Here is a 14,904-nt window from a genome sequence, read left to right on the forward strand (position 1 = left end):
AGACCTCTTTCTCCAGGATGACCCTCTCTCATCCCCTTCAAGACTCTTTTCGGCATCTCAAGAGAGAATGCTAGGGACCTCAGATCCCTGACTTCAGACTATCCTGATTGAAATGATGTGGCTGTGTGCTGGTTGGCATAAAAATAATCGCTTCTCACCGACATTCTCTCCTCCTTGAGCCTTCCAATGTCCCCAACCAGGGCTGTATGATGGGAACTCTTTGCTCTTTCTCTTTTCAGACACACAGCCTCATGGGTGATATATGTCCATAATCTTTTCTCCAATTTTCTGCTTTCCTTCTAATTTTGATTACATTGGTTTTATTTGTACAAAACCTTTTAAACTTAATGTAATCAGAATTATCCATTTTACATTTCACAATGCTCTATCTCCTGTTTATTCATAAATCCTTCTCTTATCCTTAAGTCTGAAAGGTAATATATTTCATGTTCTTCTGATTTACTTATATCTCCTTTTATGACTAGGTCAGGTATCCATTTTGACCATATCTTGGCAAATAGTGTTAAGATATTGATTTATACCTAGTTTCTGCCAGACTGCTTTCTAGTTTTCCTAACAAATTTTTTAACCAAATAGTGAATTCTTGTCCCCAAAGCTTAAATCTTTATCTTTGCCAAACACAAGGTTATTATAATCATTTCTACTCTGTATTGCATGTCCACTGTTCCATCTTTTTATTTCTTAACCAGTACCAGAGAGCTTTGATAATCACCACCTTATAATGCAGTTTAAGATCTGGTACTGCTAGACCTATTTCCTTTACATTTTAAAAAATTGATTCTTTTGATATTCTTGACTTTTTGTTTTTCCAAATGAATTTTATTTTTTTCTAGCTCAATAAAATATTTTTGGTAACTTAAATGGGAAGGCATTGAATAAGTATATTAGTTTAGGTAGAATTATAATTTTTATTATATGAAGCTTTCCTTGTCTGAAACTCAGATATAAGTTCTTTGTATTCTGAATTTTCTGCAACGTAAGAGAAAAATCTGTCCTCTATTTGATATATTGTTACTATAAGTGCTTGTTTAGGAACAGAAGGCCTTTTTTTAAAAAACCATTTTGTAGAGACCTAGCCACAAGCTGTATGCTAATGTACCCAGGCAATAAGCCAAAGAATGATTTTTTTTGTCTTTCTTTCTTTCTTTCTTTCTTTCTTTCTTTCTTTCTTTCTTTCTTTCTTTCTTTCTTTCTTTCTTAGGCAATTGGGGTTAAGTGACTTGCCCAGGGTCACACAGCTAGTAATCATCAAGTGTTTGGACTGAGGCCAGATTTCAACTCAGGTCCTCCTGACTTAGGGCTGGTGTTCTATCCACTGCGCCACCAAGCTGCCCTTCAAAGAATGATTTATTACTCAAGTCTGAAGAGGTCCAAGATAAATCCTGGGCCATGGGTTACACATGTGTTTAAATATGGGTTAGATCATGTTACCATAAATAGAACTCTCTAATATAAGTATATGTATATATACACACACATATGTATATAGTTGCATATTATTGCATGTTTGAGTATATAGTTAGCCCATACATGAGTAGTATTACTTAACCTTTGACACCATTAAAATAGGTTTCATAGTATCTCAAAACCGTTCAAATAAAAAACAGTGCACAATAGGCCATTGCTAATTATTATAAACATTTATTAAGCACCAAGGGTATACTGCTAGATAAGACATTAAAATGTTAATTTAGTGTCCCTGCCATCAGGCTTACAATCTAAAAGAAGTCACATATTTAGGTGTATTATTAGCCTGTTTTATAATTTCTTTCACTTGGAAAGAGCTATTTTAGCAAATAGGTAAGGCAACATAATGTCTTATTTCAAATATAGTGTTAACAGTCAATTTTCCTTTTACCTTAACATGTTCCCCCTACATATATTTGGCTTATTTCTAAGAGAAATTGCACCTACTCATGTGTAAGTAAGGGCCTTGGTTTATTTCATAACATTTAATTTCTCACCCAGAGGACTTTAAAACTTAAGACAAAGATGTAGAACAGACTACTACTATGGTGTCCTACAAACTGTAAATCTTAGCTAGCGCCTTACTAACCTGAAAAGAATTCTTGTCGTTAGAACAAGTCCTATGGACATAAGTTGTCAAGTAGGCAGCTTGTCTTTGGCATTTCCCTCCCTAAGAACTTTCTCCCTTCCCTGAAAGTCTCTTCCCCTCACACTGCCAGTGGCTCTAATACTTTCCTCCATGAAGGACCTAGCATGTGATAAGCAAATATACATTACAGAATTAAGAGATATTAGCCCTCTCAAGTAATCTGCATTTTAAATGAGGACTGGTGGGGACATTAATGCTCAATACAAAGAAATGAATTGTTAACAATAAAATATCAGTTATTGGGATATACTAGTAGGCAAAAACCTACTGTGCCTACTTATGTATTAAGTATGTCCTGATTAGGCCCATGCAATGATACTTTTTTTTTCTGTGTTTCTCCTCTGCCAAAGACTTCTCAAGATTTGTGTTGATCTTTTTAATATCCAGAGTAATTTTGAAAATTCTACACAACTTTTTGACTGGTACTGAAAAAAGTTCTTCCTAGGTCTTATGTTGCTGGTCATATCTGAGATGATAAAGGCACAGTTTTGAGGAACAGTAATCTAAGGTTTGATTGCAAAAAATTATTTTTTGCATCTGTAGACCCTACAACTTGCAAATAACAGGAACCCAATGCATATTAGTTGAAGGAATACATTTAACTTTAAACTACATATAGATTCTATGTTTTACATGAGGCTGACTTCTTTGGGCTACTATAATGTTAAAACACTGAAAACAAAAACTCATGTAATTTGCTACAGCAAGTTTGAAATCATTACCAAAATTTACCTTGGTGAAAGTTATCTGGGAAACAAGTACTTAATTCAAAGTATTCAAGGGCAGCCTAGTACTTCCCAGTCAATTGATTCAAAAGATGGAAAAATCGTAAAAAAAAATTTCCGACGACCTTCTGGCAAACTGATATTTTTTTCCACTAGAATTCATTTTGAGCACTTTATCTTGGACTGATCCTGATGACAAAAATAGCAGTATTTTTTAAAAAAGGTTCCAGAACCGCATTTTTATTATGTAACAAATCCATATGGAAAGTTAGGTTGAGAAACTGTTGGGTATCTTTTATTTTGGGGCTAAAATTCCCCTTTTCAAAAATGCTTCTGACCAATCTAAGGTCACTTCTACCTCCTTTCTGTTAAAAAAAAAAGAATCTAACTGGATAGTGAAACTGAAATAGAAATTCTGAAGCATAATATGTACATCTCTCACTTTCTGAAAGACAACACATAGTAAATTCCATGAGCTTTAGCTGGCAACATATTAAAAAAAAACCCACATATTTAAGGCTATGGTAAAGGAATTTGGGTTTACTAGTCTAATTAAATTCACTTTTTTTTTATTTGGTATTGTACCAAGCAGCAAGAATTTGTGATTAAAAGATGCAATTTTCTAAGGCAAAGTGTGTTTGATTGTATATAAAGCATAGCTATTAGAGAGAATACTAAAAGAAGTCTGACCAATACAGATAAATACATTCACTGTTTTTAAGTGTCAACATTCCAAGATTACATAAAATTGAGTTTTACGTCCTATTCTAAGACTATAGCTTTGACATTAAGCCTAGAAGCACAATAAGAATACTTGCTTTAATACATTAAAAAATACTTCATATGTCCAATATAGTTAAAGTATAATGTATTTTCAAATACCTGGTATAAATTCTCTGCACAAAAAAAAAAAGAAATTTAAAAAAATGAATACATATTTGCTAGATATACTAACTAGTATGTTATATATCTGAATGAAGGACTAAGATTCATAAAGAATAAGAGTAAAATACAAAACCATGCAGGATAATTATTGCATTTAACAGAAAAATAGCAAAATTCAAGTAATTCTGAATAAATTTGTTTCCTGTCTTAGTAACCCGAAAGTCAAGATCTTTAATCTGATGCACAAAAAAAGTTTAAGATTTGCTTGTTAATTTTTGCTCAATGGCAGTAATTTTCTCTTGACTCTGATTCAAAATTATTCCAAGATTTGGTAAGTGAATCATCCAAAAACTAAGACTTTCATAAAAATAAGTTAGGGGGTTTTTTTGCCTGAATTAATTTAAATTTAATCATATGAAACTTGCTGTGCAAGTACAGTCTATCTACAAATGAGTTTGTGTTGAGAAGGCAAATAAGAGAATTTCAGCTGTGTCCTAAATATGGCCATACAAAAGTTACGGTTCTTCAAGGGAAAGAAGGACAATATAACAACATTGTGAAGCTATTTGTGTACAGAAGCTTTTAAATCCTCACTTTTACAGGATAAAACCTTATAGGAGGATAAATGAAATCAAGTAACATGGGTAACATTTCCTAATCTTTGCATATGAAGGAAGAAATTAAAAACAAACAAACAAAAAGTAATTATTTCCTCCCCAAGGTTTCAGCCAATTTCTTAAGTCTTTTCTTCAGTTCTAATGGAAACTTCTCGTAGCATTTCTTACAGACAGGCTTCATGTCAAACTCCACAAATTTATTCCTAAAAATGTTTTTTAAAAGGGTAGGAGGAGGGGACAGGAAGAAGATACATTAGTGGAAATGTTTCAAACATGACAGCTCAAATGATATGAAGTGATTTTACTGAGTCAAATTAACATATCTTGATGTCCTTCCTGTGTAAAAAAAGACTAAAATCTTACTCCCTTTCACTGTGGCAGAAGACACACTTATCCAGGTCTATACTGATAGTTTTATTACACTAATGAACATTTGGGCATTCACCTTTGAATGTGCCATTTCGAGGAAACAGGAAAAAAAAATTGTACAAGTTTGCCTTGCTTTAAAAAAGCTGTGTTCCTGAAATATTAACCTAATCTAATTTTGGTCATTTTACTTGTTTTAAATCAACTGTTAAGGAGCTCTCTATTTAAAGTAACCTTTTTAGTGAATCCTTTGGCAAACTAGAGAATCTTTTAGCAATGCCTGCCAGTAATTTTAATTTTTCTTCTGTAAGAATAGATTCATGGGACTATAAACATATCATTGTGTCACAGGACTGCTCTGATCATTTGGTAGCAACACTATATTACCGAAGATTTTACATTAAGTGGCTTGGAGAATTTTTCCCTTCCTAGAATTAAATGGGTTTTCCCACAAAATACTTATGTTTTGACCACAAAAAAAGTGATAATGATAAAATGGCTGTTCACATTACAAAAAAATTTCACAGAAACTAAAAAGCTTTGGAAAATTCTTAGGACTCTTCCCCTCCCAATCCACCATGGCTTATTTTGTAACTGTATACAGATTATATACACTGTATATAATATCAAAGGCCAAACAGCACAACTTTCACTTCACAGAAAAACTTGGGGTAAAGAGGAAAAAAAGGAAGATTGGGCTACCTCCCCCTCTATAGCCAGAAGGTGGATACCCACGGTGTACTCATTTCAAAAAGGCCATCTCAATGATTTGCTAGCTTTGGAATCTAGAATTTTAAATTAAATAGGGTGAATATGTAATTCCTTAAAGCCATCCAATTCTTTGAAATTCAGTCAACAAGCATTTAATGAGTGAGCAGAAAAGCTCATATTTTTTAAAAAAAAAAGAGGAAGAGAGAAATGGATGAAATACTTCAGATTTCAAAAATTCTGTGATTAAGTAGCAATTTTTAAATCAACATAACAGCAGCACTAAATTAGATGTAAGCCTCAACAAAAGTTTAACATTTGAGCAATTTTGTTATTAAAGTTAAATTATTAACAATTTGCCCTTAAAAAGAAGATACTTTGGATTTTTACATCAATATCAAAATTACTTTTTGGATCTTCCTGTAAAGAGGTTCTTCTTTCACGGACAATTCAAAGAAAGGCTATTTTCAATTAGAATAAAAATACAGTTAAGATTCCATCAGTACAAATAATGACTCCCCTGAACAGGATGTATGTATTCAAATTCACACTATTTTAAGTTATAATTATGTAAAATATGGTCACTGGTTCCAACCTAATGGAAAGATAAAGTATGAATTTGAATAATGTTATCACTCCAGGGAAACTCATTATTTGTATTAATAGGGACCTAGATGTACTTAAATATTTCAGGTAAGTAGTTTCATATAAGATATCTTGCTTGATTGTATTTGCATCCCCAGCATTTAGCACAGTACCTCCCATATAAAAATTGCTTTATAGATACTTTTTCTTTCATTCATTCAAATATCATTATTAGATGATGTATTTTCCACAAAAGTCATCCTATCACTAAAAATACTACAAAATGCTACTCCTTTTCACAAAGTTAGACATTACCACTATTTTCTAGAAAGCTTCTTGATAAACTGTCCATATTCTCATTGTTTATTGCTAAGTTAGAGTCCCTCTCTGGAAACTGAAGTGTGGAAAAGAAATACAAAATGCTGTTATGATAAGGTAATGTTTTAAAAACTTAGAACACATATAAGTATAGAAGAAATAGGAAAAGCATGCTTGCTGTGCAACAGGATGTAAAAGGATGAAATACTGTTGTTTGAATTCTGGAATTAAATATTCTTTGTAATTCTCCATAAAGAGATTTTTTAAATGGTAGTGTCAAGACAATTGGTAGGCAAACAGACATACTAAAGATTTTTTCCTGTTTTTTAATGATACAGTCTTGAATAGATAAAAAGGACAGAGTCTATCAGATAGGTTAACATACCAAAAGGGCTTTTAAGGAATAATTTTAGGTCTATGTTATATGAAATTCTTGAATGACTACTACGTATTTAACACTTTTAAGTATTGTGGTATCCTAAGAATACAGTTCACATATAAAATATTTTAAAACAGTAAAACCAAGGGCTAGGAATCAGTAAGCCAAGATACATCAAATTAAAATTCACCTACATATATGTGAGGCACTGTGCTAGGTATTAGGAATGCCAAGACAGATAGAATCTAGAATCTAGACCCTGTTCTCACTAAATCTGCAATCTAATTGGGGGTAGTAGGATTAAGGGGAAGGCCTCTCAAAGAAGTGTCAACTGACTTGTAACTGTTAGGAAGGACAAGATTTCCAAAGACCAAGAAGGTACTGAGGTGGTAGGAAGAGAGGGGAATGGGCATTTTAGGAATGGGTGGGTGATAGAAGCAAAGGTATGAAGACAAAACAGAACTAGAGGAGAAAGAGGAATTAACAGTGGTCTAGTTTATCTGGCAGGGAGAGTACATAAAGGGGAATAATATGATAAATGTCTGAAAGCGTGAGAGCCAGACTGGATGGTTTTGAACGCCAAGATAAGTTCATATTTTATTTATCAGGCAATGGCAGGTCAAGCCATTATGGGCTATAGAGTAGTAAAGATTTTTTAAAAAGGAGTAAAATAAGATTATTTGAACAAGGTTGTGAAGGATGGATTAAAGACTAGACAGAATGGGGACCTGAGGACCAACTGGGATGTTATTAAAATAGTCTAGTCAAGAGGTCTGAGGTTATAGGAATGGAAAGGAAGGAATAAATTTGAGACATACTGCCAAGGTAAAACTGACAAGACTTTGCAACTGATTGGCTGTGAGTTAGAGGGAAGAGTCAAAGGTGATTCTATGGTTATAAGTCAGGAAAGACTGGGAAGAAGGTAGTGCTGTCAATACCAATGAAGAATTTAGGAGAAAGGGCAGGTTTTGAGGGGAAGATGAGTTCAGTTCTGGACATGTTGAGTAGTGGTGGGACATAAAAGTGGAGACAGTCATCAGGCACTCTGGTACAAGTAAAATACTAGAGGATGGTTAGAAATCTTCTTCACAGGGTGACAATTAATGCTGTGGATTCTGATGAATGTAATGAGGAGAGAGAAAAAAGAATGAAGAAAAGAGTGTCAAGGACCGAATCTTGGAGGAAAAGCTTAAGGGGTAGAAGGAGCCCACAAAAGAGACAGAGGTCAGAGAGACCATAAGAACTTGGTTACAGAAAGTGAGGGAAAGAGATATTATTAAGAATAGTAGAGGTCAACAATGTAAGTACAACAGAAAGATTATAAAAGATAAGAACAGAAAAAGAATAATGTATTTAGTGATAAGAAGGTCTTAGTGACCTTACAATGAGCTTTTTCAGTAGATAATGAGAGATGGGGAGGAACATGTATGATGGTGCAATGTCACAGAGAAAAATGGAGGGGACCAGACTCAGGACACAGCTAGAGAAAGAGGCTAGCTTTAGCAAGAAGGGCTATCAAGAGAATGTAGAGAATGAGGAAAGAACAGGTAAGGATATTGAGAGATCTGGAGAGGGAATATTTGTAAAGTACTTAGGCATAATGCCTGACATTATGTAAATGTTAGCTATTATTGTTATTAGGTAAAAGAAGGGAGCTTAAGGGAGTCCATATTGTGTGGACTCAATTAAGGCAGGAGATGAGGGCATCTGGTGACAGTGAGGGAAATGGGGTGAAATTTGAGGGCCTAAGGAGTAAAGAGGAGAGTCAATATGAGACAAGATCGTCTTGTAGCAGCGAGGACCCAGCTGAGGTTAGTTAAACATAGACAGAAATGGATCCAATCATAATTTCCCCCAGCAGCATTCAGAGAGTAGGAGCAGAGGAGGAGGCAGGCAGTAGGGATTACCCAGTGGATGAGGATCAGCAAAGTAGAAACAGAAGAAAGTCAAGTACACAGGGGTAAGAAATATTTACAAAGCTCTCCCACTCTACTTAACAAAATCAAGATTCTTCTCTTATAAATCTATTTATTTTCAGGCACCTAGGTGATTCAGTGGATAAAATTCTGGGCCTGGAGTCAGGAAGACCCAAGTTCAAATCTGGTCTCAGTCACCTAACTGTGTGACACTGGCCAAGTCACTTAACTTCTGTTTGCTTCAGTTTCCTCATCTATAAAATGGGGATAAGAGTCTACTTTGAAGGGTTTTTGTGGAGGTAAAATGAGATAATATTTGTAAGGTGCTTTGCAAACCTTAAAGTGCTACCATTATACTAGCTATTATTTTAGACACTGACATCTAGTTAAAATAAAAAGAGCTTAAAAACAAAACTACCGATCTTGCAAAAAAAAAATTACTTAACACAGGATTAGTTTAATCACGGATCTGTCTGAAAGGCTTTCCAGCTTTAGTAATCTAACTGGCAGACTCCAGATGCATACATGATAATTACCAGTATTTCAACCTCTTTGATGGTCACAAACACATGCGAGAGAGAGAGAGAGAGAGAGAGAGAGAGAGAGAGAGAGAGAGAGAGAGAGAGAGAGAGAAACACACAGAGAAGAGAAAAGAAAAAGTTCCTGAAGCACTAACCAAAGGAAAATGCTGAAAGAAGGGATAGAAAAGTTTACAAACAGACTGGCTTTTTCTTTTTCTGCTTGTCTTTATCCTTCGCTTCTTTCTCCCGTTTAGCAAGTCGCCGCTTAAATTCTTCTGGCATTTTCTCGTAACAGTGTTTGCAGACTGGTTTTAGATCAATTTCAATAAACTTATCCCTTTGAGCAGAACAAAGAAGAGACAGAGGAAAGAACATAGGACAGTTAAAGAAAGAATCTTTGATTTTAGGAGCCCCGGACAGAAAGGATAAATAAAAAGTCAAAATCATAGGATGAGTTTCTTTGAAACTCTACACACACTTTTTCTTTACCTCTCATCATTTTTTTTTTCACTTCTAAAGATTCACCCGGACTCAAATCACAGAACTTACTTGAGAGTTAACTTAGTGTTGCAAGTAGAACAGGCAAAACAGTTCACACACCAGGCCTTATTCAGGGCTGAAACAACTAGAAAAAGAAGGAGCAGACTCTGTCAATAATCACAAGGTTGCTAATAATGTGTCAAAAAAATCTAAAATTCATTTACTTAAAATGCAGCTAAAACTATTTCATTCCTTTGCTTTGGATCAGCAGCCATCAGCAATACAAGTGAGAGCATTGGCCAAACCAAAAACACTCACCTCATAAGAAAGATTTAAATTAAATGGTATCTCCTCCAAATTAAAAGTAAAACAAAACCTCTCATAAATTTAATCTAACTGCTCCAAATTGGGTATTCATTTATTCACTTTTGAGGAGTCTATCTTCCTGGCTGATAAACAGAACAAAACTTAAGAGTGACTCTTACCATTTTTAATGATTTTTTTTCTTTAAAAAAAAAGATTGATTGCAAAGCTAATATTTGACATCAATACAACTAAGTAACAGGCTTGGAAACTATTTACATTTAAATAAATTTCAACACAAATTATCTTACAACTTTTTAGTTACTCCCTCTCAAAATCCATTAGGATTTTGTGTCCATTCATTTTTCTCTTCTATGGTTTTAATCAGTATGTATCCTATTTTTTTGTCTTTTCATTATTTCATAAAAGTCTTTATAGATTTTTTTATATTCCTCTTATTTGCCTTCATTGTATTATCGTATTCTAGTACATTATTCATCATAATTTATTTAACCCCCCCCAAAATACACACATACACACACACCCCTTTTTCTACTGGTAAACTACTCCCTTTTTCTACCTGGTAAGCTGTTTTGTACAGGAAAGAGTTAAGTGGTGGCGACTTCCATAGATTTTATTGCTTGCTTTCTGAACACTAATCCTTTTGCCAATTGCATGGGGGCAGTGTGTTTGAGAAAGTATTTCCTGAGTGAGGCCATGTCTGCAAAGAACCATAAAGCATGCCGGCATCCAGGATGTTTCTGGTAGAACTGTGCTTGACAACCATTTCCAAACACAGCTGTTTCCTTTCTGTTCCAGTCAATTAGAACTAGCTGATTACCAAGGTACCAGAGTGATAAGAACTCCAGAAATGCTTCTTGGTGCCGGTGCCAGGGCATCAGCATCTGCAGGGTTAGGGCTGTTTTCCCAAACAACCCCAGGAGCTGAAGCTGTTCCTCATAAACATGTACCATTAGTCTCCATGGTTTGTAATCATAGTTGGTATGAAAATAAAACAGGATTCCTCCCCTGAGTTCACTAGCAGTTTGTAACAATGGTTCTCACACTACTCATTGTCATATCAATGACACATCTGGTAGAAGTGAATGTCTGTGATGAGGAGAGAAGCAGAAGTTTATGTGCTATGTGATCCTGAAGTCCTTATTTAAAATTCCTTCTTGCCCACAGTCTAATTCTTTGGGAATTTAGGCTTCTGATAATTGACTGAAATAAATATGATGCTGCATTTAGAATCTGCTTCTTTAGCCATGAGCATCACATAAGATATGAAATAACTATTCTAAGTTCAAGGTGGCAAGCATCTTTCCTTTTTTTGGTGATAAATCTGACTCTGCTGACAGCGTCAGAGCCTCACTCCAATATGACAGAAACAGAAATGAAGATGATAATCACATTCTATAAATAACAAAAGGCAAGCTCATTCCTTGTGATTTTCTACGTGTTTCATAAGATTTAAACAGAGGCTTACCATCCCCTTCGATGACACGGTTACAGTGGAAACAAACATCGCCAAATAGCTGTGGATCGGAAAAAGTAAAAAAGGAAAGTTTAAAACTTCACTGGCAATATGAAAGGAACCATTCTACATCTCTTTCGTGCTTAGAAACAAAAAATAGTGGGTACCAGGAACTACCAAAAATTACTCTTCAGATTAGCAATCCAATTGCTCATAGTAGGAAGTTGCCAAAAGGATAACTCAGTTTTCTTAATGTTGAAAAAAAACCCATCTCTATAATAATGCATTCAATTTTTTAAATTGGTAGCTCCAGCTTTTTATATAACCTTCATTTGTGAATATATCTTTATTCCCTCCCTTACCTAGGAAACCACCCCTTCTAACAAAGAATAAAAGAGAGAAGGAAAGAGAGAGAAAGACTAAACAACAGAATAACTGAATCACATAGTTGTGTTCCATACACAGTCCCCATCCTCTGCTAAGAAGAGGAGGTCACTTTTATGTTGTTGGTTTTTTTTTTTAAAGAGAAAACCTTACAACTCATAATAACAAGAATATCTGATTTTTTTAAAAAAAAGAGTAACAATCACCTGATTGTAGTGAGTTTCACAATATGCCAGACCCTTCCTTTCATAATGACGATGACCAAGAAATGGCTTCTCACACTTGGCACAGACAAAATGCTGCAAAGAAATCACATAGATCATTTCTGAGTTGCCTTGTTTTACTTTAACATTGACAGCTGAATATTGGAATTCTGAAATACAAAAATCTACATGTGACAAACTGGCCACTTCTTTTTGACCACCGAGCAAAATTCTAAACTCTGCCCTCTAGAAACCTGAAACAGGCTGCTTTGGAACGTGACCTACTCAAATGCAAATGCAAAAAAGGGATGGGGATTTTTTTGATGCAGATATAAGGGAGCATTAGTGATGTGGAAGACACATATCAGAAAAGACCCACAGTATAAATCCGGTACTCAAAAGATACTCTGTACCAGGGTTTCCTAACAGTTTTTGGTTGTCATACTCTATCCTTACTCCAACCCCCAAATTTCAGTAAATTTCCCCATACCCTCTATTCAAAATGAAAGGAAAGAAGTTCTATTGTTTATCATGCATATATATACATACAAGGAATAAAATAGATGTTAATTTTTCATAAAGAAAATTTTATTTAGTACAAAACATTTTTTGTAACATAAAGTTGTTAGGTGTTTATCAGAACACAGTAAAATAAATTAATAAGACCCTTGATTTGGTTTGTCAGCTAATAGCATTGTCCTTTGTGTAGTTTTTGAGAGAGATAACTACAAGTTACATTCAGTCTCCAGTTTATTTCTTCCTTTAGATGTGATTGAGAGTAAGACTGAGATTCAGAGATAACTTGTTATGTCTGCCTTGTAAGCATCTTTGGTAAGAATGAGATAGGCTTCCACAAGAGTATAACAACAATTCTGTGACTTCATTGACTAGAAATCAGATTATGTGGGAGATCAATTAGCTTGTCTTTCACCAAGTCGCTGCCACTGGGGTTCTGTATCTAAACCTCATTCATTTGGTTTTGGTCAGGAGGAATTATTTCTTCAGTCATCTCTTTCAGGTTTTTCAAATGCTCTACAATACTCCCTCTCCCTTTCCTACCTCACCTCCTAAACAATTCTCTCTCCATTCCATAAATGTTTTCACTAATTTGACAATACTTGTAATACTTCAGTAGCATAATACAGTTATTTACAAAACATTCCTTATACTTTCTTAAGAAGGTTTCTTGGGGAGTGTGTACCGCAGATTGGGATCACCTGTTCCCATCATTGACCTGAATCACAGAATCCATCTCAAGAGGAAATGCTTAATAGTTTTCTGTATTTATTTAAAAATTGAGTAAGAGATCTTCTTGATAATATGGAAAGTCAAAGAAAAAGAGTTGTTCTCACAACCAGGTTCTTACCTCCACATGCCACTGCTTGCCCATAGCATTTACAACACGTCCTTCAATAGGCCGTCTACAGGCCCCACAAATGGGGACCCCCATTTTGTCATGACATGGCAAGCAATACAGTTCTCCTTTCAATTCACGAGCATCAGCAGTCAATTCTTTCCTGTCATCAAGAAAGTTAGCAAAATTAGCATACATTCAAGGGACAAGAAAAAAAAACAGGCAATATTTTTTACCTAATGCATTCTCTGTAATGATATTTTTAAAGACATCATTAGAAAGTCTCTCTCTCTCTGGTTTCTATTCTGTTAAAATTCAAGGACTAAGAGAGAACTAAGGATCACAGTAGTTTAACAGGAGATCTGGGCTCTTTAATTCTTGTCAAAACCAACCAAGTTGGTTACAGTATGACAGAAAATCATTTAAAATAACATAATATGGACACGCTGCAGGGGAAGTCAGATATGTACCACCATGTTAATAATCATATTTACCTTTCTTCCCGTCACAAGATCTCATTTTATTCTAGCTAGATCCTCTCATCTTCTAGGTTCTAAATGTTATAGCAAAACAGTCACCACTGCTAAGAGCAGTCTCAATGCCACTATCAAGTCTGAGGGAGTTTTTTCTTTTTTCTTTATTAGTAGAAATCTATTTTCTCTCCATTCCATCAGCCCCCATCCCCCCCAAAAAAGACAAACAAAACCCTCGTAACAAATATGCACTGTTGACCAAAACAAATTGTGAGAGTCTTTCAAAACTAAGCTGGGGACCAATTTTATTTAGTACTATTTATTATATTCATAATATAATGTTGCTGTGAGGAACAGCCATTTCTCTTCTATAAATAAGGTAGTGTAAAATGGGAAGAGCCTGACTGAAGCCTAAAGAAAATATTTAAAACTTCCTTTTTGAGTCATTAGCTTTCCTTCTGTTTCAGTAAACCATTTGCCAGGGCTGCTCAAATAAATCAAAAGGAATAGTCTGAGTTTCATTTCCATTTGATATTCTCTGTGCAATAATACTCACGACTCTAATGAAGGTGTTAATGGAAATTAAATAGCCAATGGGTCACAAGAATGAGAACACATGATTCATAAGCTAGATGATTAAGTCTCTGAAAACTTCCAAGCTGATAACACAAAAGAATTTTATTTCACCCTTTCAACTCCCTCTCCTCTATCCTGACTCCTGACAATACAGCCTACAGAGCACTTTTTAAATGGGCATTCTTCCTTTCTTGATAGCTATTTGGGAGAAAATGCATACTTCATAACATTTAAAGGTGGAAGGCTTTCTTTTTAAAGACAGAAAATAGTGTTGTTTTACAATTGAAATCAAACCAAATTAAATCATTCTGATTTAAATAAAACTCTTAAATAAACTATTTTACCCGCAGTTGGCACAGTTGAAATGATCCGGATGGTAAGGGTCATTCTTGAATATAAGAGGCTGCTCATCAATGATGGCATGGCACTTTTGGCAAATATACTTCCCAAGGCCCCTGGCTTTCTCACGATTATGACAAGGACGACAAAGATGTCTA

General features: G+C 34.8%; 1 protein-coding gene across 6 annotated transcripts in view; it reads right to left on the reverse strand.

Annotated features, from left to right (window-relative positions):
- Positions 1 to 1,646: 1,646 nt before the first annotated feature.
- Positions 1,647 to 14,904, reverse strand: part of LIMS1 (LIM zinc finger domain containing 1) — a 217,674-nt gene continuing 204,416 nt past the window's right edge. For 5 of the 6 annotated variants that reach the window (XM_078147357.1, XM_078147356.1, XM_078147358.1 and 2 more), the window contains 6 exons: positions 14,752 to 14,901; positions 13,371 to 13,521; positions 12,008 to 12,100; positions 11,430 to 11,478; positions 9,707 to 9,782; positions 1,647 to 4,567 (listed from right to left, as the gene is read on the reverse strand). In XM_078147357.1, coding sequence (XP_078003483.1) covers positions 4,453 to 4,567; positions 9,707 to 9,782; positions 11,430 to 11,478; positions 12,008 to 12,100; positions 13,371 to 13,521; positions 14,752 to 14,901 — 634 coding nt within the window. In that variant the 3' untranslated portion in view covers positions 1,647 to 4,452. The other variant, XM_078147361.1, reaches the window with a different exon arrangement.

The sequence above is a fragment of the Phascolarctos cinereus genome, unplaced genomic scaffold (assembly GCF_003287225.1).
Source record: "Phascolarctos cinereus isolate Bilbo 61053 unplaced genomic scaffold, phaCin_HiC Scaffold_7;HRSCAF=346, whole genome shotgun sequence".
In the NCBI taxonomy this organism is placed as follows: Eukaryota; Metazoa; Chordata; class Mammalia; order Diprotodontia; family Phascolarctidae; genus Phascolarctos; species Phascolarctos cinereus.